At 39.3% G+C, this 23805-nt stretch overlaps 1 protein-coding gene across 10 annotated transcripts in view; it reads left to right on the forward strand.

Moving 5' to 3' along the window:
• The window catches only part of ATXN2 (ataxin 2), a 117407-nt gene that overhangs the window by 19221 nt on the left and 74381 nt on the right, over window positions 1–23805 (forward strand). For all 10 annotated transcript variants that reach the window (XM_031030652.2, XM_081802227.1, XM_031030645.2 and 7 more), the window contains exons 2-5: window positions 14036–14069; window positions 15789–15848; window positions 16346–16417; window positions 16981–17131. In XM_031030652.2, coding sequence (XP_030886512.2) covers window positions 14036–14069; window positions 15789–15848; window positions 16346–16417; window positions 16981–17131 — 317 coding nt within the window. The remainder of the gene's footprint in view (window positions 1–14035; window positions 14070–15788; window positions 15849–16345; window positions 16418–16980; window positions 17132–23805) is intronic.

Consider the following 23805-nt stretch of genomic DNA (forward strand, 5'->3'; position numbering starts at 1 on the left):
TCTGCTTCCAGGTTACTCAGTGTAGTAGGGAAGGCAGGCATGCAGATAGTGTAAACTGGTAGCACTGAGGAGGGAGTGAATGACTGCTGTGGGTGGGCGGTGAGGAAAAAAACCTTGAAAAAAGCAGGAGGGTTGAGAGGATCTTGAGGAATGATGAGCAGTTTTCAGTGAGGCCATGGAAGAGAAGAGAAAGTTCCAGGCAAGGAAGTTTGTGCTAAAGCAGAAGATGCTATCAACATGGTATGTGTAGAAAGATGTGGTTCACAGTGTGGCGGAAGAAATGGAGGGGAGGCACTTAATGAAAGCAGGGAGACAGATTTGGAAGCCCTTATAGTTAGAGAAGGAATGAAGTGAGTTTGAAATAAATACTAATGAGAATTTTTTTTAATTTTTAAAAAATTATTATTTATTTTTTTAAAGATCTCATTCCTTTATCTGACAGAGAGAGCACAAGCAGGGGGAGTGGCAGGCAGAGGCAGAGAGAGAAGCAGGCTCCCCGCAGAGCAAGGGAAGCCCAATGTGGGACTCGATTCCAGGACCCCAGGATCATGACCTGAGCTGAAGGCAGTCCCTTAACCAACTGAGCTACCCAGGCGCCCGAGAATTTTTTTAATAGAAAATTTCAACATACATAAAAATAGAACAGTTTAATGGGCCCTGTTTAGCTGTCACTCAGCTTTAACAGTAATGGCTCATCTTTTTCACCTGTACTCCCCTCTTCCTCATTATCACTTACTGTCTTTTGAAGGGGATTAAAGTTGTTTTGAGGCCCCAGGAAAGATTAATGACCAATGGGTAAAACCATTGGGGCAGAGACTTGAGTTTACTATATGGAAGCACTTTTGGTGCATTAGTCAGAGGGGATGATGAATGCTTTGGAAGGGTGATAGGGCCTGTTGCTGAAGAAGCTCAAGGAGAGGACTGCAGCTGTACTATCCAATATGGTGGCTACTATCCGCATATGGCTATTTAAATTTACAAGTAAGTTAATTAAAATTCAGCCTTCAGTCACACTAGCCGTATTTCAATTGCTCAGCCATCATGTGTGACCTCGGGCTACCATATTGGGCAGCACAGATAAAGACCTTTTTTTTTTTAAATCATTATAGAAAGTTCTGTTGGACAGCACTGAACTTAAGCCCTAAAATTCCTTTTTATCTGAGTCCTTTGGAGCTTTTGGTGTGTCTAGGTTGTGTCTAATTATGCATGGCTTCATGTTACGGTTAAGCCCCTTATCCCTTCTTCTTAGTAAAACTTCATTTGAAGAGATACTTCTTTTTAAAGATTTTATTTATTTGAGAGAGAGAACGGGCACGGGAGCAGCAGAGCGAGAGGGAGAAGCAGGCTCCCTGCTCAGCAGGGAGCCTGATGTGGGGCTCGATCCCAGGACCCTGGGATCATGACCTGAGCAGATGCTTAACCGGCTGAGCCACCCAGGTGCCCCAAAGAGATATTTTTTTACAGCTTTAGTTTGTGCTGTAATATGAGGAAAATAATTGTATTAAGCCAACAATTATTAAGCATTTATTTAATGTGCCAAACATTGTTCTTAAGCCAGGCTGTCATTTAATTTTTTATAACCTTATGTGAAGATACTGGTTTTTTTTTTTTTTTTTTTTGAGAAGGTACTATTTTTATCACTATTTTATAGATTTTTTTTAAGATTTTATTTATTTATTTGACAGAGACACAGCGAGAGAGGGAACACACAGGGAGTGGGATAGGGAGAAACAGGCTTCCCCGCTGAGCAGGGACCTGAGCTGACCCTGGGACCCTGGGACCATGACCTGAGCTGAAGGCAGACGCCTAACGACTGAGCCACCCAGGCGCCCCACCATTTTATAGATTTGAGATTGAGACACAAAGAGCTGAAGTTATGAGGTTAAGGTCACAGAGCTAGAAGTGATAGTAGGGTCAGAATTTGAATCCCAGCAGTTTGCAGAGAAGTTAAATTAGTTCTTATGGGGATGGTAGTTGTTTTGAAACATTGATTCTAGATGATTAAATGACTGGATTAATCTGACAGTTGTTTTGTGTGAATTTAGAGTTGCCAGTCCACCTTAGTTTGCTAAAAAGAAAAAAAAATAGCTTTACTCATCTTTTCAGTGAGGAAATAGTTATTCAGTAAGTACTAGTTATAGAATTTTTTCCCTTTCTAATAAAAAAACTGAAATGGGAAGAACAAAATGACTCACCTAAGTGATTAACTCGAAGAGCTGGAGTTAGATTTTGAGGTTTTAGTTGTCCTTTCTCTTGACAACTATAGTTTTTCTGTACTATAAAAAGAAATTAAACTAGTGGATACTTGTCATAATTCACATAAACTGTACTGTGTACTTAATTTATTCAGCAATTTAGAGTATTTACTATGTACCTACCTCTGTTAAGCCGTGGGCACACAGTGGGTGAAGGAGACAGAAGTGTTTGCCCTCATGGAGTTTATATTCTGGGAGTGGGAAGTGGACAGAGACAAAGTAAATAGATGAACATGTAATAGAATTTCAGATATTAAGTTCTGTGATGCACTAAATATTAGTTACTAATAAGTACTAAAACAGGATGTTACAATGTTGGGGAACTACTTTTGATAATATGATCAGGGCAGGCCTTTCTGAGGAGGGGACATTTAAGTTGAGATCTAAATAACAAGCAGGTGGCCATGTGAATACCTGAGGAGAAGAGCAGTATTACAACTTACTGGAAAGGGGTTGGAGGTATGTCGAATTCTTTCTTACTGTGCCAAAGAGTATTAGTTACATCCAGACAACAATTTCTGGTTCTAGAAATCTGGGTCAGTGGAATATTTTGATTGCATAAGTGTTACTCAGGCCTGTTGAAATAGTTGTAGAAACTAGCAAATGACATGTATAGATACAGTGTTGAAAGATGGTAATGGGGCGCCTGGGTGGCTCAGTTGGTTAAGCGACTGCCTTTGGCTCAGGTCATGATCCCGGCGTCCTGGGATCGAGCCCCGCATCGGGCTCCTGGCTCAGTGGGGAGCCTGCTTCTCCCTCTGACCCTCTCCCCTCTCCTGCTGTTTCTCTCTCTCTCTCTCTCTCAAATAAATAAATAAATAAAATCTTAAAAAAAATAAAGATGGTAATGAATGAGCAGAATGGTGAAAAGTGAAGAAATAAAAAGTTCTATAATTATATCGTGGATGGCAATACCAATAGAAATTGCATATTTCCCCCCAGAATTTTGAAATGATAAGGGAAGGAATTTTATTCTTAGCTGGATTTTTAAATGTGTTTCAGTTATCAGGTGTTTTTGGGGGGTGCCTGGCTGGCTCAGTAGAGCATGCAACTCTTGATCTCAGGGTCATGAGTTTGAGCCCCACATTGGGCATGGAGCCTACTTAAAAAAAAAAAAGTGCTCTTGGGTTGTTTCTGTATGTTTTTACTTATTCAGGTGGTGAAGGAAACAGATAAAATATACATATGAAAATATACATTCTAAACTTTCTGTCCTAGACATAACCTCTGAAGTGTAAGCTGCCTGAAGGCAAGGCTGTATTCATCTTGCTGATTCAATAAATATTTGTTAAATATAAAGTTACTGAGTGCTGCTTCTGTGCCAGACTTTATTTTACACTTTTAATGAAGTTTGACATAAAATAAGCCCCACTTTGGAGGCACCTGGATGGCTCAGGTGGTTAAGCGTCTGCCTTCAGCTCAGGTCATGATCCCAGGGTCCTGGGATTGAGCCCCGTGTCAGGCTCCCTGCTCGGCGGGGAGCCTGCTTCTCCCTCTCCCTCTGCCTGCTGCTCTGCCTACTTGTGCTCTCTCTACCGCTCTGTCAAATAAACAAAATCTTAAAAAAAAAAAGCCCCACTTTGTAAGTGTACAGTATAACTTTTGTCCAAATGAGAGTGTGTGCGTGCGCACATATGTATGTGTATGTACATTTTGAGTATTATTTGATCCTCAACGACTCTGACTTTTTAAAGATTTGAGAGAGAGAGTGAGTAGGGGGAGGGTCAGAGGAAAAGAATTTTTTAAAGAATTTTATTTATTTATTTATTTTTTTAAAGATTTTATTTATTTATTTGAGACAGAATGAGAGACAGCATGAGAGGGAGGAGGGTCAGAGGGAGAAGCAGACTCCCTGCCGAGCAGGGAGCCCGATGCGGGACTTGATCCCGGGACTCCAGGATCATGACCTGAGCCGAAGGCAGTCGCTTAACCAACTGAGCCACCCAGGCGCCCTATTTATTTATTTTTTAAAAGATTTTATTTATTTGAGAGAGAGAGAATGAGAGAGAGAGAACACATGAGAGGGGATAGGGTCAGAGGACGAAGCAGACTCCCTGCTGAGCAGGGAGCCCGATGCGGGACTCGATCCAGGGACTCCAGGATCATGACCTGAGCCGAAGGCAGTCGCTTAACCAACTGAGCCACCCAGGTGCCTAAGAATTTTATTTATTTATTGGACAGAGCAAGCATAAGCAGGGGCAGCGGGAGAGGGAGAACCAGGCTCCCCACCGAGCATGGAACCTGATGCAGGGCTCGATCTCCCCACCCTGAGATCATGACCTGAGCTGATACCAAGAGTCAGATGCTCAACAAACTGAGCCACCCAGGCACCCCCAACCCTGTGACTTTTCTTATTAACATTTTACCGATAAAATTGGGGACCAGAGTGGTTAAATAATCATTCTGGGGTTACTGTAAGTGGCTGGCCTAGGATTTGAAACTGAGCTGTCTAAAAGGCAGTAGAGTAGACCTTTGGGTTTTGGTATGGTATGCCCTCTGTTTTTAAACACTGCACTCTGGAGTCCTAGTGCTTTTGGCTTCCTGGGTTAGGAAGAGATCCTGAGATCTCTTCTATAATTTATCCATATTCCCTTCATATTTCTGGGGGGTTTTTGTTTTGGGGGGTTTTTTTTGCTATTGTTTTATTGATGTATTTTGCAACAAAAAATTTTTGATTTTTTTTTTTTTTCCAGTAAGTAAGCTCTAGGCCCAGTGTGGGGCTTGAACTCACAACCCTGAGATCAAGAGTTGCGTCCACTACTGACTGAGCCAGCCAGGAGCCCCAAATTTCTGATTTTGACCAGGTTCCATTTATATTTTCATCCATTGTTTGTGCTTTTAGAGTCCTATCTAAGAATCCATTGCCAAGGGCTCCTGGGTGGCTCAACTGGGTAAGCAACTGCCTTCCGCTCAGGTCATAATCCCAGGGTTCTGGGATCGAGCCCTGTTGTGAGCCCCGTGTCATGCTTCCTGCTCACCAGGGGAGTCTGCTTCTTCCCCTCCCTCAGCTTATGCGTGTGCTCTCTCTGTCTCTGTCTCTCTTTCAAATAAATAAAATCTTTTAAAAAAACCCAAACGGGCACCTGGGTGGCTCAGTTGGTTAAGGAGCTGCCTTCTGCTCAGGTCATGATCCCAGGGTCCTGGGATCGAGCCCCGCATCGGGCTCCCTGCTCAGCGGGGATCCTGCTTCTCCCTTTCCCGCTCCCCCGGCTTGTGCTCTCTCGCTGTGTGTCTCTCTGTCAAATAAATAAAATCTTTTTTTTTTTTTTAAAGATTTTATTTATTTATTTGAGAGAGAGAGAATGAGAGACAGAGAGCACGAGAGGGAAGAGGGCAGAGGGAGAAGCAGACCCCCCGCCGAGCAGGGAGCCCGATGTGGGACTCGATCCCGGGACTCCAGGATCATGACCTGAGCTGAAGGCAGTCGCTTAACCAACTGAGCCACCCAGGCAACCCTGTCAAATAAATAAAATCTTAAAAAAAAACCCAAACAAACAAAAACAAAGAATCCATTGCCAAATCCAAGGTCTTGAAGATTTACCCCTATTTTTTTTCTTCTAAGAGTTTTTATAGTTTTACTGCCTTTACATTTAGGTATTTGGTCCATTTGGAATTTTTATATATGGTGTAAGGTAGAGGTCCAGCTACATTCTTTTGCATATGGATATCTCGTTGTGCCAGTGCTATTTGTTGAAAAGACTATCATTTCCCCAATAAGTTGTCTTGGCTCTTCTTAAAAATCATTGGACCGTAACTGTAAGAATTTATTTCGGGACTGTGAATGCTATTTCATTGCTCTTTTATCTGTCCTTATGTTGGCAGCATACTATCTTGGTTACTGTAGGTTCCCATATTATTTTAAAGCAATTCCTGACATGTCATTTCTTCTGTAAATATTTCAATATATATCTCTCTAAGAGAATGGAAGTTTTAAAAACATCACATGTAGTGACACCTGGCTGGCTTAGTCAGTAGAGCGTGTGACTCTTGATCTCACGGTCATGAGTTCAAGCCCCACATTGGGGGTAGAGATTACTTAAAAAAATGAAAGCATTATCACATGTAAAAAATTAAAATTCTCAAGTAATATTTAACCAACTGAGCTACCCAGGCGCCCTAATTCTCAGGTAATATTTAATGTCTAGTCAATTCAAATTTTCCCAATTGTGTGTCTCTTAAATAATCAGCTTTACTACTGAAGTATAACTTACATACAGTAAAATTTACCAATTTTAAGTGTGTAGTATAATGAATTTTTTTTAAAGGTTTTATTCATTTGAGAGGAAGAGAGACGTAGAGAGCGTAAGCGGGGAGAGGCAGAGGGAGAAGCAGACTCCCCACTGAGCTGGGAGTCCCACATGGGGCTCAATCCCAGGCCCTGGGATTGTGACCCGAGTTGAAGGTAGACACTTAACCATCTTGAGCCACCCAGGTGCCCCAATATAATGAATTTTTAACATCAGATTAATTTTGTTAGAAAATTCAACCTTTTGGGCGCCTGGGTGGCTCAGTTGGTTGAGCGACTGCCTTCGGCTCAGGTCATGATCCTGGAGTCCCGGGATCAAGTCCCGCATCGGGCTCCCTGCTCAGCGGGGGGTCTGCTTCTCCCTCTGACCCTCTTCCCTCTTGTGCTCTCTGTCTTTCATTCTCTCTCTCAAATAAATAAATAAAATCTTAAAAAAAAAATTCAACCTTTTTTAGGTATATGTGTTAGGGGTTTCTTTTTTCTTTGGATTTGCCTTTAGTTTGGGGAGTGGCAGATTTTTTGAGGTATAGTTTACATGCAGTAAACTCATCCTATTCAGTGTAAAGTTCTTTGAGTTTTAATAAATGTGTATAGTCACGCAATCACTATCACAAGATACCACCCTATAAAGTTCCCTCTGTACTTTTATAATAAATATCCTTTCTTCCTTAGCCCATGGCAGTTATTCATTGATCTGATTATTTATAGATTTGCCTTTCTAGAATGTCATATAAATGGGATCATTTGTGTCTAGCTTCTTTCCTTTAGCGCAGTGCTTTTGAAATTCATCCCAGTTGTGTGTAGCATGTATCAGTAATTTGTAACTTTATTACTGAGTAGTATTCCTCTGTTAAGGATGTACTACTACAATATGTTTATTCATTCATCAGGTAATAGACATTTGAACTGTTTTCAGTATTTGGCTATGTGAATAAATCAGCTCTGAACATTCACATTCATTGGTCTTGAATAATTACCTGGGAGTGGGATTGCTAGGTTGTATTAGTATGTTTAACTTTATTTTTTAAAGTATTTTTATTTTTGAGAGAGAGAGAGAGAGGACGAACGGGGGAGGGGAGGGACGGAGAGAGAAGCAGACTCCCCAGTGAGCAGGGAGCCAGTGTGGGACTCGATCCCAGGACCCTTGGATCATGACGTGGGCTGAAGGCAGACGCTTCACCGACTGAGCCACCTGGGCACCGTAGTATGTTTAACTTTATAAGAAAATGCCAAACTCTTTTCCAGGAAAAGGAATCTAGATTTCCTTTTCCCACCAGTGGTGTGTGAGGGTTTCAGTTGCTTGGCATCCTTCCTAGTGATTATTATCAGGCTTTAATTTTACCGACTAAGTCTTATTTGGTTAAATGACTGTGTAAGTCTTCTGCCCACTTATTGGGCTATTTATCTTCTTAATAAGTTGTAGGAGTTCTTTGTATATTCTGGGTATAAGTCTATAATCAGACATATATTCTCAAGTATTTCCTTGTCTGTGGGTTGACTTAATTTTTCTTAACAGTCTTTCAAAGGACACTTAAAACTTTGATGAAGTCTAATTTGTCAGTTTTTTGTTTTTATGGTTTGCATTTTTTTGTCCTATCTGAAATCTTCGTCTAACCAAAGGTTATAAAGATTTTCTCCCCTATTTTCTTTTAAAGGTTTCATTTAACCCTTTTGTGATTAGGTCATTGATCCATTTTGAGTTAGCTTTGCTAAGCTCTTATTTCTAGTAGCTTTTTGCAGATTCTCTTAGGATTTTCTGCATAAATGGTCATGCTGTCTTTATTATTAAAGACAGTTTTCCTTTTTTCTGTCCAATCATGGTGCCTTTTATTTCTTTTTCTTGCCTTGATATGGCCTAAGCTAGAACCTCCAGTTCAAATGTCTCATCATTTTTTTATAATTCTAATCAAGATTCTCATGAGATTCACAAGGTGGTATGTCAAGTCTATTTTATAATCTACCATTTACCCCTTCATTATTTTATGCTAGGCGCTTTTGATTCAACGATCAGTACAAAGTCCCTGACTGTGAAATTTACTTGTATTGTTATCAGATATACATTAGTAAAATACCTTGATTTTTCAAAATTTGGATCAACCTCAATTCCATTGTAAAGCTTAAAAATAAGAACAAGAGCACTTTGATGACGTTTTTCAATTATGTGTACATTAAACCTATACGAAAAAAAGTAATAAGCTATCAAGAAATTTGTTTTAGAAGTAATGGTTCATGGGCGCCTGGGTGGCTCAGTTGGTTAAGCGACTGCCTTCAGCTCAGGTCATGATCCTGGAGTCCCGGGATCGAGTCCCGCATCGGGCTCCCTGCTCGGCGGGGAGTCTGCTTCTCCCTCTGACCCTCCTCCCTCTCATGCTCTCTGTATCTCATTCTCTCTGTCTCAAATAAATAAATAAAATCTTTAAAAAAAAAAAAGAAGTAATGGTTCATGTAAAACAGCATTAGACTTTATTTTTTAAATTGTAGTTGTTGACATCGCAGCCATTTTGTTTTCAGCGCAGAGGTCAACAGCTTTTCTTGAAATGACCCAGAGAGTTAGTATTTTAGGCGTGTTATGGGCCATATAACTTCTCTGTTGCATATTTTTCTTGGCTTGTCCCCTCTCTCCTCCTTCCCTTCCTGCCTTCCTCCCTCCATCCCTACCTAAAAACATACTTAGCTCAGAATCTCAACAAAAACAGGTTGTGGGCTGTATTTTGCTGACCATTGATTTACGTAATGATTACTTTGAAATCTTTCTCCATCTTTTTCTTTCTTTTTGACTGGGCTCATTAATTCATTAGATATTTATTAAGTATATGTCATATGTGAGCTACAGTTCCTCTGTGCTGATTTTGGTAGATGGTACAAAGATGTATAAGAAAGATACTGTCTGCCAGTCTTGGTTTAGGTTTTATTTCATCCAGGAGCTTTTGGCCAAGGACATGAATGGATGTTTGAAATCCAGGAGTTTCTTTGGCCACACCATGTGCCTTTGGGGCTACCTCCATTTCTGGTACCTCTTCTAATTTTCACAAAAGCACTGTCTGCTGATCGCACTGTTTTCTCTAGTGTGGGGCTTTGACTCTCTGGAGGAGGCATCATTTTCTGATTTGCACAAAAGCACTGTTTGGTCAGGTGATGGCCCTGAGTAGTGGGCATATGATAGGTCACCAGTAACTATAATACAGATCCGGTTATGTCAAATTCCAGTCTGGAGAGTTGAAGAGAGCACTGTGTATTTGATTGGGATGGTGTAATCCAAGGAAGGCTTCTTGAAAAGGTGGCATTTGAATTTCAAGGCTTTGAGGATTGAATTTTTTTATTTTAAGAAATTAAAGACATTTTGGACAATAAAGTAGATAGAAGTTAATAAATCATAGTTCTTAGGTTTTTTTGTTTAAGATTTTATTTATTTATTTGAGAGAGAGCAGCGAACGAGAGAGAAAGCACAAACGGGGGGGTGGGGTAGAAGGAGAGGGAGAAGCAGACTCCCTGCCAAGTAGGGAGCCCAATGCACAGCTTGATCCCAGAACCCCAGGATCATGACCTGAGCTGAAGTCAGACACTTAACCGACTGAGCCATCCAGTTGTCCCCAGATCCCTGCTTTTAGTTATTTTGGATATATATTCTGATGTGGTAATTGCTGGATCATATGGTAGTCCTGTTTAAATTTTTGAGGAACTGCCATACTATCTTCCACAGTAGCTATACCATTTTACATTCCCACAGGTAGTGCACAAGGATTCCAGTTTTTCCAGTTGGAAAACAAGTTTCCAATTTTTTGCCAACACTTGTGATTTTTTGTCTTTTTGATAATAGCTATAGTAGTGGAGGTGAAGTGGTAGTAGCTCATTGTGGTTTTGATTTGCATTTTTACTGATGACTAGTGATGTTGAACATCTTTTCATGTGCTTATTGGCTAATTGTATGACTTCTTTGGAGGAATGCTATTCAAGTGTTTGGCCCATTTTTGAATTGGGTTGTATGTTCTTTTGTTATTGAGCTATAGTTATGTATTCTGGAATGAACCCCTTATCAGATATATGAAATGCACATATCTTCTCTCATTCTGAAAAGTGTTGTCTTTTCACTCTGATAACTGATAATCCTTTGCACAAAAGTTTTTAATTTTAATGAAGTCCTTTTTACTGTTTTGTTTTTTTTTTATGTTGTCTATGCACTTTGGTGTCACAGTTAAGAAATCATTGCCAAATTCAGAGTCATGAAGACTTGTCCCCTATGTTTTATTCTAAGAGTTTCATAGTTTTATGTCTTAAATTCGCATCTTTGACCCATTTTGAGTTAGTTTTTGTATATGTTATAAGGTGTAAGGGTTCAGCACATAAGTGAGGGTTTATTTCTGGGCTCTCTATTCCATTTTATTTTATGTCTGTCCTTATGTCAGTACCACACTACTTTGATCACTGTAGCTTTGTAATAAGTTTTGAAATTGAGAGGCGACACTTTGCTTTTCATTTATGTGTCTTTAAATTTATAATTTGCCCTCCTTCTGCTATGTTTTTTTTCTTCTCCTGCCACTTATTTGTTGAAGAAGCTGTCATTTGTTATGTCAGGTTTACCACATTCTGGGTTTAGCTGATTTGTAACCTCATGGTATCAATTAATACATTCTCCCACACCATGTTTCCTGTAAACTAGTAGGTCTTGATTAAATCCGGGCTCCAATTGCATCATATCAGAAGGTACTTTTTATGTTTAACTTAAGGAAATTGTAAAAAGCAGGCAGAATGATATATTGAACCCCTACACACCTGTCACCTACTTTAAACGGTTAGCAACTCATGCCATGCCAGTCTTACTTCATTATAACCCCACCTATTTCCTCCCTCCTGTATTATTTTGAAGCAATATAAACAATCATTTAAAAAATTTCTTTATATTAATTTGGCATTTTGAATCACACCTTAACTTCATATTCAGTAACAATTGAAAGCATAGAATCCTGGATATGGTTGTTCTGTTAAATCTGACCCATCTAATAAGTATATTTAGGACTAGAGTATGATCTTGGCTTTTTTTTTTTTTAAGATTTTATTTATTTATTTGAGAGAGAGAGAGCGCGCACAAGCAGGGGGAGCAGGAGAGGGAGAAGCAGGCTCCATGCTTAGCAGGGAGCCCAGTGCGGGCTCCATCCCAGGACCTGGGGATCATGACCTGAGCCACCCAGGTGCCCCGATCTTGGCTTCTTTGAAATTCAGTTTTTGTTACTATAGGAAACATTAAGATGCTTTGTTCCAAAACACTAAAGAAAAAAGTTAAAAGTAAAGCATAATTTAAGTGGATCCCAAAAGAAAAAAAAAAGAATTAATTTGAACTTGTAGCATAAGCTTCAGAAAATGCTACTGTGATATGCTAACATTCCCCTTGGTTATTCAGCTTCCTGGTTTGGTCAGTGGAAATCTGTTGTTTCTACACTCTACCATTTTATACCGCTGTCTTTTATTATTTTCTTTGTTGAGTGATTTGTTCTAAGTAAAATGGATTGTCAAAACAGTTGTTCTTTATTAGTCAAAGATGTAATTGTATAATCAATAAAAACATACTGTGACTTCTATAGAGGGTCTGTAAATTCTTTTAAATAGCTTTGTGGGGATGCCACATGAATTTAAAGGTACTTAATTGGTGGCATTTGTTTAAGTCTTAACTCTGGCATCTCAGCAACCACTGAGATAAGATAATCCTAAGCAGGATTTTTAGCCCTTTGGGAGCCTTTGGTTACAGACTACAAATAATTAGAAAAACCCAATAAATTCAAATGATGCTTGAAAAAAATGTAAAAATTTGGTCAGGTTTAATTGTGAAGTTAGTTTATTCCTTGTGATGCAATTTTAGGGAGGCAGAATATAACCTAGAAATGAAAAGCCTAGACTTTGGATCACCTGGTTAAAATAGGAGCTCTACTGTTCTTTAGCCAGATGATTTTGGTCAAGATATTTAACTAAGGTTCAGTTTCTTCACCTGTAAAGTTAGGGTTGAGAGATTTGACGTAGTGCTTACTATAGTATCTGGTTTGTAGTGTTATAAATGGTATTATTAGTCCTATTCTGTGAACTTCAGGAATTTCTCTGTGCTGTGTGTGAGGCAAAGAGTTACAGAATCAGAATGTTAGAAATGGAAGGACTTTCAGAGGTGCTTTGGTCTAAGATGTTATTTTCTAGATGAGAGAGGGTGACTGAGTTGGAGAGCAAACCAGCCCTGTCCTTGGAGTTCTAGGATCAGTGCTGTTTTACTGGGAATTGGTACCATTCATACTCTTAAGACTTTTTAGACCTGAATTGTGCTTCTGTTTGGATTTGTGACTTAATTTGAGTATTTTTTTTAAACATTTTATTTATTTATTTGACAGATCGAGACACAGTGAGAGAAGGAACACAAGCAGGGGGAGTGGGAGAGGGAGAGGGAGAAGCAGGCTTCCCGCGGAGCAGGGAGCCTGATGCGGGGCTCGATCCCAGGACCCTGGGATCACAACCTGAGCCGAAGGCAGACACTTAACGACTGAGCCACCCAGGCGCCCCTGAGTATTTTGTTTATTTCATTAAAATGAGATTCCAGGTGTGCGTGGGTAGTTCAGTCGATTAAGCATCGACTCTTGATTTCGGCTCAGGTCATGACCTCAGGGTCACGAGATTGAGCCCTGAGTCCAGCTCCATGCTGCGTGTGGGCCCCACTTAGGATTCTCTCTCTTCCTTTGCCCCTCCCCTGCTCATATTTTCCCTGTCTCTAAAAAAAAGAGATTCCAGTCCTGTTACTCCAGAGTAATTAATGTTTATGAGGAATATAACATTTTATGTTACTAATGTTTTTATCATTTCATAAGGAGCCTAATCTTTTCCAGTGGAATAAGCCTTAGGTTGTATTATACTCTATAACTAAATTCATTTGAGTCCACCTTATTGGAAATAACTTGACAGCTGATTTTGGTGTACTGCATTGTTCCGAGGTAGGGGATTGGCAGGGAAAAGTACTTGTTATATAGATCCTGACAGAGGTATTTAGAAGTGAAAGTGCTTTGAATGCTTTAACTTATTTTCAAATGTTTTTCTGCAGTTGTAAACATAGTGCCTATTTTTAGAGGCAAGGGAAAAACATGGGAGGTGACTTTGATGCCAGTCAATAATTTGTCAGTTAAATCAGGAGTAGAATTTATATTTTATTCCTAAGTAGCTTTCTGTAACAGAGCGATAGGTTACTTTGGGAGTAAAGATTATTATGTTTAGAATTGGTTATTTTTTTCCAGTAGGCTATTTTTATTTTTACTTCACTTATTTTATTTTGATCATGTTCACATTCTTTCCTCCTTCTTCCCTCCCATGATACATACCTGTTTTGGGTCTCTGAGCCAGCAAAGCACAGAGGGAACCATTCTTAGGTAGCCTTTATACTTAATATTAGATTAGTCTTCCCCACAGATTATCTATGCTTTATTTGAATGGAATTATAAGATACTTTAAATTTGAAAATATTTTTTTTAGCTTGTTTAGCCTGTTGAACTTAATAAACGTTTCATTTTTTCAGAGGTCGAAACAGCAAAGGACTGCCTCAATCCACGGTGAGTAATTTAATGTCACTTGTTTGGAAGAGTGGTAACTAAAATATTATTTCTGAACCATAGACCAAAGCCAAGGTGAAAAGAAATCCTTAGAAATCCTTTTGCTTGGGTTTTATATCTCCTATAACTTTTATACCTCAGTACTGTTTGGTATAAAATTATTAGCTATATGTGTTGTTTTTTGAGATGATTCTACATATAAAATGTCAAATAATCTGTAAATAGTATTTTTCATGCAAAGTAATAAGTCATTTGTTGTTTTATAAATGGCTAAAAGCAAATCTAAATGAATAACACCCAAAAAAGATAAGTGTAACACCAGGACTAGAGTTTGCAAAGTTCTTTGGGGTTTTGATTTTGAATTAATGCCCTCTTTTAAGTCCTTCCATTTTTCTCCCTTGGAAAAGGCCTTCTGTTTTAAATTTTAGAACTTTATCAAGAAAATTAAACTGGGCATGAAGGGCAGTTTCTTGTGATTGGAAAAAATAAATGTGAAACTGTCATTGATCTTTCAGACTTTGCCATTACTGGACAGATATTCTTATTTCAAATCAGAAGGACACATGCTTATGTAGTAAGGAGTGGTGTGGTTGATGAGATCTAAGAGCACTATCATTGATTCATATATGCTAAGAGAAGATAGATAGTCAAGGGTTTTTGACAAAGGTGCACGCTCCTCCACCTCATTTATTTATTTATGTATACTTAACCCTATTTAGTGTACAGGTCTTTGAGTCTTTAATTTTTTTTTATTAACATATAACGTATTGGGGTGCCTGGGTGGCTCAGTCATTGGGCGTCTGCCTTTGGCCCAGGTCATGATCCCAGGGTCCTGGGATCGAGCCCTGCATCGGGCTCCCCGCAGAGCGGGGAGCCTGCTTCTCCCTCACCCACTCCCCCTGCTTGTGTTCCCTCTCTCACTGTGTCTCTCTCTGTCAAATAAATAAAATCTTTAAAAAAACAAAAACATGTATTATTTGTTTCAGGGGTACAGGTCTGTGATTCATCAGTTTTACACAATTCACAGCGCTCACCATAGTATATACCCTCCCCAGTGTCCATCACCCAGCCACCCCATCCCTCCCACGCCCCTCAGGTCTTTGAGTTTTGACGCATACAGTTGTGTAACCACCACCGCAGTCAAGATAATGGGACAGTTCTCTCACCTTGAAAAATCACTTATGCCGCTTTGTAGTGATCCCTCCTCCCTCTGCTCCCCAACCTTTTTTTTTTTTTAAGATTTTATTTATTTATTTGACAGAGAGCACAAGTAGGCAGAGTGACAGGCAGATGGAGAGGGAGAAATAGGCTTTCCGCTGAGCAGGGAGCCGGATGTGGGGCTCGATCCCAAGACCCCAGGATCATGACCTGAGCCGAAGGCAGCCGCTTAACGGACTGAACCACCCAGGCGCCCCCCCCAACCTTTGATCTGTCCTCTGTTTCTGTGGTTTTGTCATTCCTCGTGTATGGAAGTTCACTTGATTTTTTGTATCACATGTAGTCAAAACATTGTTAGATGGTATGACTGTTTTCACTGTTGAAAACTTAAGCTTCTGTTCTCTAAAGAAACAAAAGATCATAGTAAACCAAGTCTTTCTTTAATGCATGTAAGGTATTATAAACTTAACTAAGCATTTTGTAACAAAATAAATGTTAACTTTAATATATAGACAAGGATAAATACTGATTGCTAATAATGTTTTTTTCTTAATATTCTAGATTTCTTTTGATGGAATTTATGCAAATATGAGGATGGTTCATATACTTACGTCAGTTGTTGTAAGTTACCAGATTATTGGGGAGAAACTGCCTTGGGAGTGCAGTAAAGTAATTTGATGATGTTAAAATGTAGATGAATGATTCTCAAAGTAACATTTCTTAGGTCACATTTAATCAGGATTATTTAGAAAAAATAGAACTCCATCCAAACTATTGTGACTCACTATAAAAGCATTCTTGTTAACCCTGCTGTGTATAAAATAATAGTAGTAGTTGATTGTTTTTAGTGCATTATTTTGTCACCTATTAAATCCAGAATCAGAAATATTTAAGTTCAGTATTTAAATTCATACTGCAAACTCTGAGCAGGGCCTCCTGAGGAATTTTGAGAATTCAGTGTATTGTTAATGTTTTAGAATTTTTTCATTGTTCTGTCAGTGACTACCTAATATGCTGAATGAAGCCTGGTGAGCTATATAAAAAGTAAAATGTAAACAATTATCCCTCCTGACTGGGTAGCACACTGTTTCTTTGATAAATTAATTGTATGTTTTTAGGGATCCAAATGTGAAGTACAAGTGAAAAATGGAGGTATATATGAAGGAGTTTTTAAAACATACAGTCCTAAGGTAATTTTTACTCTTTTCCTTTTTGTTATATGTAAAACCCCATGAATCATCAACTACTGTATGTTTGTATGGCTTCCTGACACTGTCTGTTAGTTTCTGATGTAGCAATTTATAGTTGTGAGGTGGGCATGCTTGTCACATTTTCATGTTCTTTAAAGCACTTTTTAAAACCACTTTGATTTTGCTCTTCAGTTTCAAATACTGATTATAGACTGGTTTGTATAATTAAACTTGCTCTGTGTGCTTATTAAAATATCTTGACCTTTTCAAGCATTGGGGGCTAGAAGGGGGATTGAGTGGTTCATTATTTTCTTCTTTATCACCATTAATATACTAAAAACAGACTATGGTAGCAACGATCAACCTTTAGATAAGAGGATTTTTGAATGATGCAATAGATAATAGGTCATATTTCCGAGAAAAAAGTATGATTATAAGGTGCTTTTGACCTAGATTATTTTTGTCAAAGACCTATAACAAATAGTACCTTGATGTGCTAAAGAATCCCTGTCATATTTTATTTTATAAATATTTTGAATATTTACTCATGCTTCTCATTTTAGTGTGATTTGGTACTTGATGCTGCACATGAGAAAAGTATGGAATCCAGTTCGGGGCCAAAACGTGAAGAAATAATGGAGAGTATTTTGTTCAAGTGTTCAGACTTTGTTGTGGTACAGTTTAAAGATATGGACTCCAGTTATGCAAGAAGAGGTGAATTTTGATTTCCTAAATACGCTTCATGGTTTATAAGATTTATTTAAACAAAGACTCTATACATCAATTATACAGACCTTTTTTTTTTAAAGAAAAAAAATTTTTTTTTTTTTTTTTAGAATAACCTGATTAAGACAGATGGGAATTTTAATGCATTTTTGTTGGAAAATATTTAAAACTTCAGAGGAAGAGTCCTTGGTACTTTTAGTAGGATAAATAATGAGAGTTTGTGTTCTACTAAAAAGGTTTGTAAAGAGGGGTGCCTGGGTGGCTCAGTCATTAAGTGTCTGCCTTCAGCTCAGGTCATGATCCCAGGGTCCTGGGATCGAGCCCCGCAGCGGGCTTTCTGCTCAGCGGGAAGCCAGCTTTTCCCTCTCCCACTCCCCCCGATTGTGTTCCCTCTCTCGCTGTGTCTCTCTCTGTCAAATAAATAAAATCTTTAAAAAAAAAAAAAAGTTTGTAGAGAATTTTCTACAGTTCATGGTCAAGAATGCTACAGATTATATTCAACTGAAATTTCTTGTCCTATTTGGCTTACAGTCCTTTAGTTTATAAATTTTTTTTTTTTAAAGATTTTATTTATTTATTTGACAGAGAGGGACACAGCGAGAGAGGGAACACAAGCAGGGGGAGTGGGAGAGGGAGAAATGAAGCAGACGTCCCGCTGAGCAGGGAGCCCGATGGGGGCTTGATCCCAGGACCCTGGGATCATGACCCGAGCCGGAGGCAGATGCTTAATGACTGAGCCACCCAGGCGCCCCTAAATTTTTAGTTTTAAAATGGTTATAAATAATGCTTATCTAGTTTTATTATGCTTATAGTTCTATAAATGTTTTAGTTTTGTGACCTGGAAATAAAGCACAGGTCTAAGGGAGAAAGGCAGAGAGCTGTGGATGGAAAAACGATCGTCTAATGAAGATGAAAAAGGTAAAGAAGTAGAACATGCATATTTTTTTAAAAAATTCAGAGTATGGGGGGCACCTGAGTGGCTCAGTCGGTTAAGCGTCTGCCTTCAGCTCAGGTCATGATCCCAGGGCCCTGGGATCGAGCCCCACATCAGGCTCACTGCTCAGCGGGGAGTCTGCTTCTCCCTCTCCCTCTGCCTGTCACTCTATCTGTGCTCTCTCTCTATCTCTCTGTCAAATAAATAAATAAAACCTTTAAAAAAAAAATTTCAGAGTATGGGACTATGTTTTGAAAATATAAAAGGGGTGATGTAGTTATATTAAAATTTAGTCTGTTTCAAGTGTCCACTGAGGAGGGAAATATGGGAATTGCTGTTACTTGTTCAGAGAGCATATTCTGCAGTGTTGAGTGTTCATAACATGTTGAAAGGCTCTTCTGGGCAATTTCGAACTTGGTTCTGAAATTCTTAAAATTGATTTTTCTGGTCAAATTCTGTAGTCCATTCTCTTTTTTTTTTTTTTTTAATTTTTATTTATTTATTTGACAGAGAGAGACACAGCGAGAGAGGGAACACAAGCAGGGTGAGTGGGAGAGGGAGAAGCAGGCTTCCTGCCGAGCAGGGATACTGATGCGGGGCTCGATCCCAGGACCCTGGGATCATGACCTGAGCCAAAGGCAGACGCTTAACGACTGAGCCACCCAGGCGCCCCTGTAGTCCATTCTCTTGTGAATTTTAACTCACCACTATTTTTGATTTTCATTATTCAGTCTATATCAATAGCTGTTTTTGTTGCTGTGTTTATTTTTCTACACTGTTATTGAGAAATACAAGCCACCAGAAAGTTAAAGCCATTCTCTTGGACCCGTAACAAGGTTCTCACCTATAGTTAGCTTGTTTTTTTCAGAAGCTAGCAGTGCTAGGTACCTTTAACCGCTTTGCCATGCTGAAGAAAGCACTGTGTTCTGTTTTTGTACCTTCTCAAATGTCTGTGTCTCTGATTCACAACTCTTTGTCTAAGAGTCCTTCAATGGTCCATATAAGGAAACAAGTCTTTTTTTTTTAGTTGCTGCCTTAGGAGTTGGTCTTGTTTATGCCTAGGACCACAAAATTGTATTTATGCTTATACTGTTGAAGTATTTTACTGTTTTAAACTTAAAAATTAATTTTGGATAATAAGCTGAAAGGGAAAATACAATTTCAGTTGAATTTAGTACATAACACTCTAGAAAAAGTATTGGACACAACAACAAAATGTTCCTTACTCTGTTGGGTACCAGGCCGTTTAGCTAACAGCCATTCACAATAGACTTTGTGTTTTGTTTTTTAAAGTGAATTGGCATTTCTCAAATTTGGAAAGATAAATATTACTTGGAAATATCTATGGTATCCCATTCTTTGATCCTCTTCAAAATAATGTCTTTAAATTTTTTATTATTTTATTATGTCTTTATTTCTCAGGTCATTTGTGTTCATTGTAGAAAGCCAAGAACATACAGGTCAGAGCGACAGCTTTGACAGTGTTCAGTACACTCATAACAGGCTGGATGTATTTTGCTGCATACATAAAAATACAGTTTTCTTGATGAGGATATCCCATAGTGGAGTAATTTTGGGTATTTAATTTTTTATTTATTTTATTTTTTTCCAAGATTTTATTTTTTCATGAGAGACAGAGAGGGAGAAGCAGAGGGAGAAGCAGGCTCCCAAGGAATAGGGAGCCCGATGTGGGACTTGATCCCAGGACCCTGGGATCATGACCTGAGCCGAAGGCAGACGCTTAACGACTGAGCCACCCAGGCGCCCGGGTATTTTATTTTAAAGACTATAGTGGTTTAGTGAATTATACAATTGTGTCCAGTGCATAGTATCCTGAAAATAGTATTAAATCATGTGTTTAGGATTTCAGGTCTCTTAAGCCAGGTTTTTAATACTATCCTGGCAGCAGGTGCCCTCTATAAGTATTATTTTGGAGATAATGTTAGTATACTTAGAGAAAACTTTTTTAGAGTAATTAATTGGCTTGGTTCATTAATTAAAAAAATTAAGACACAATCCAGTAACTTGGTAAAGTGAGGACACAAACCCAGCACCCACTAACCCCCAAATCATATTTTTTTTTGTTTGTTTTTCTTTTAAGGTTTTATTTATTTGACAAAGCAAGACAGCGAGAGAGTGAACACAAGCAGGGGGAGTGGGAGAGGGAGAAGCAGGCTCCCTGCTGAGCAGGGAACCCGATGCAGGACTCAATCCCAGGACCCTGGGATCATGACCTGAGCCACCCAGGCACCACCCCCCAACATTATGTTCTTAAACATTGTACTATTGTGACATAAATTATGTGGTCTAATTTGTTGTTTAGCTGTGTCAGAATAAATCTGCATTCACTTTAAAGGGTTTCCCTACAAATAAAGCCAAAAGGAAACAAAATTCCTATATAATATAAATATACATATTATTATATTATTCAAGATTCTTTTTTAAATCTTTGGCTTTATTTTTGGGGAAACTTTTAAAAGTTAGGTTAATATGGCTTTTAACTTCTTAATGCTGACTTTTACTGATTTTCATAAGTTTTTCTTTTTCATTTTAATGTTTTTAAAGTTGTCATATTCATATGCATATGCAAGTGAATAAGAGGCCTAGAAATAATTGATTTCTTTTTATGATCGTGAATAAGTTTCATTTGATCTTTTGGATGCTGTGTATGTTACCGGATTGATTTGCGGGCCAAATGAAAAGTAACTACATTTTGTAAGCTGTGGGTTCTTTTTGCACACCCATAATTAGACCATCAGATTATCACTGTAAAATTAGTATGTGTTTTATCCTTTATCTGAATTCCATTGCAGACAGACCTGGGATGCTCTCATTTTCATCCTGCTTCATTTTGCCACCTATTTTTTAGGGCATAAACCTGTTTTTCTCTCTGCATCTTTCTACCTTGGAGTTGGTGTATTATCTCTACTCACTTTTTACCTGGTTTCCTTTCTCTTTCCAGTGTTTCTTCATCTGCTTTTCTCCTTCACTCTCTTTCTGCTTTTTCTGTTGTTCCTTTATTCCTATTTTGCTCTTTGATTTAATACCCCAACTCAACTACATTTTAGTTTTCTGGCTCCTTCCTTCCTTTCCTTTCTTTCTTTTTTTTCCTTTTAAGATTTTATTTATTTATTTGACAGAGAGAGGGAGAGAGCACAAGCAGGGGGAGCAGCAGGGAGAGGGAGAAGCAGACTCCCCGCTGAGCAGAGAGCCCGATGCAGGACTTGATCCCAGGACCCCGGGATCACGACCTCAGCCATAGGCAGACGCTAAACCAACTGAACCACCTAGGCGCCCCCTGTGTCTACTTTCTTATTTCATTCTCCTGCTCCTGACTTAGGCTTCTTTCTACCGTTTCATTTCCTTGGCATGTTCTCAGTCTAGAGAACAGGGGTCAGCAAACTTAAGGCCTGTGGGCCAAATCCACTCATTGGTAAATAAAGTTTTATTGTAACACAGTATGCTTGTTTGTTATGTATTGTCTGTGGCCACTTTGATGCTACAGCGATAGAATTGAGTAGTTGTAATACTGTATGGCTTGCAAAGCCAAACAATATTTTCTGGTTCTTTATAGAAAAACATTGTCAACTCTCATCCTAGATCTTTTTTCCTACTGTGTTTGGGTTGTTAGAGCTGATCAAAAATACATACTGTACTGTCTTTGGTGAAATAACATAGAACATACTTTGTCTCTAACTCATTCTTTGACTCTTAATATACTGTGTAATTTCATCTGTTCCTTATTTGTGACCATTGAAATGGGATTTAGTTTGAAGAGTCACTTTTCTTTCCAGCTTTTTATTTATTTGACACAGAGAGAGAGAGAGAGAGAGCATAAGCAGGGGGAGTGGCAGGCAGGCAGAGGGAGAAGCAGGCTCTGCTGAGCAAGGAGCCCGATGCGGGACTCGATCCCAGGACCCTGGGATCATGACCTGAGCCGAAGGCAGACGCTTAACCGACTGAGCCACCCAGGTGCCCCTCTTTCCAGCTTTTTGTCACAATAACTGAAAAATGACAAGTGAGAAAATTAGTTATTGGGAATGGTCTCCCATCATCAACTGTCTGCTCCCTCCTTTACCTACAAGTTTATCTTCCCCTTGCCATCATTACTCTCTTTCCTTTGGTTTTAGTAGATGGGATGTTTCACTTCCTCTTGAATCCCAACTTCTCCCATCATGCCCTTGACTTTACCATTCCTGGGTTCTTTCTTTTTTTTCTTTTTTCTTCTTCAAAGATTTTATCCATTTATTCGAGAGAGAGAGCAAGAACACGAGCTGGGTGAGAGGCAGAGGGAGAAGCAGGCTCCCCTCTGAGCAGGGAGCCTGACGCGGGGCTCGATCCCGGCATTCCGGGTTCATGACCCGAGCCAAAGGCAGACGCCCAGTCGACTGAGCCACCCAGGTGTCCCCATTCCTAGATTCTTGCTCTTTTATGTCACCTCTGTTTCCAGACTCTTCAACCTCTTCCTCTCCAGTTACTCCTTCCCTTTAGCCAGAAAACCTATTCAAGTCCCTCCCCTCCTGAAGAGGATTCCTTTTTATCCTGAACTCCCACTTACTATCCTGTCTTCCTTTCTTATCCAAACATCTTTTTTTTTTTTTTAAGATTTGATTTATTTATTTGAGAGAGCGCACATGGGGGGAAGGGGCAGAGGGAGAAGCAGACTTCCTGCTCAGCAGGGAGTCTGACATGGGACTCGATCCCAGAACCCCAAGATCACGACCCGAGCCGAAGGCAGACCCTTGACTGAGCCACCCAGGTGCCCCATTATCCAAACATCTTAACTCTTATTTTCTATTTTTTTTTTTTTTTAAAGATTTTATTTATTTGACAGAGAGACACAGTGAGAGAGGGAACACAAGCAGGGGGAGTGGGAGAGGGAGAAGCAGGCTTCCCGCGGAGCAGGGAGCCCGATGCGGGGCTCAATCCCAGGACCCCGGGATCATGACCTGAGCCGAAGGTAGACGATTAACGACTGAGCCACCCAGGCGCCCCTCTTATTTTCTATTGACTCCTCTTTGCAACATAATCTGACTTTTATGTTCACTACTGGGGAACTACCTGGAAGTAACCTCTCATTGCTAGGTCCTTTGTAGTCTTTTTCAGACTTTAGTGTGGCTTTTGACACTGTTGGTTTCATCCTCCCTCAGAAGCTGCTCTTCTGTTTTTCATGTGTTTTATTCATCATTCCTTCCCTGCCCAGTCTTGGGGTTCATTTCTGTCAGAGTGCTCTTAAATGTGTGTGTGTTCCCAGTGCTTGTTTCTTTGCCCACTGGTCTTACTGCCTCTCAGTCGTTTTATAGTCTCCTAATTTCAGCAACCACATATAAGCCCACTCCCAGCATCTTTTGTATTGCCTTTATACCTTGTTGTGTTATATAATTAGATGATTCTGTCTCCCCTATTAAACTTTGAGCTCCTTGTGCATGGATACTGTTTTTTGTTTTTGTTTTTTTTTTAATCCTTGGAGCCTAGTGTAGTGTTTTCCCACATCGGACAGGCACAGTGTAAATGTCTTTTGAATGAATGAAATTAGGACCTTCACATATTTTTTAAAAATTACTATTTTATACAAAGAGTGAGAAACTAGAAGTTAAGTCTTATGTATACAGCCAGCCAACAAATACTTACTGAGCCCTGGAATGTGTTCATTGCTGTGCTTGTTGCTATAGACAGTACAGAGAAATTCAAGACTTAATCTATTTTGGGTCCCTTTTGAGAACTTAGT

This window comes from Leptonychotes weddellii, chromosome 13 (assembly GCF_054177405.1).
Source record: "Leptonychotes weddellii isolate Sample4059 chromosome 13, ASM5417740v2, whole genome shotgun sequence".
Classification (NCBI taxonomy): domain Eukaryota; kingdom Metazoa; phylum Chordata; class Mammalia; order Carnivora; family Phocidae; genus Leptonychotes; species Leptonychotes weddellii.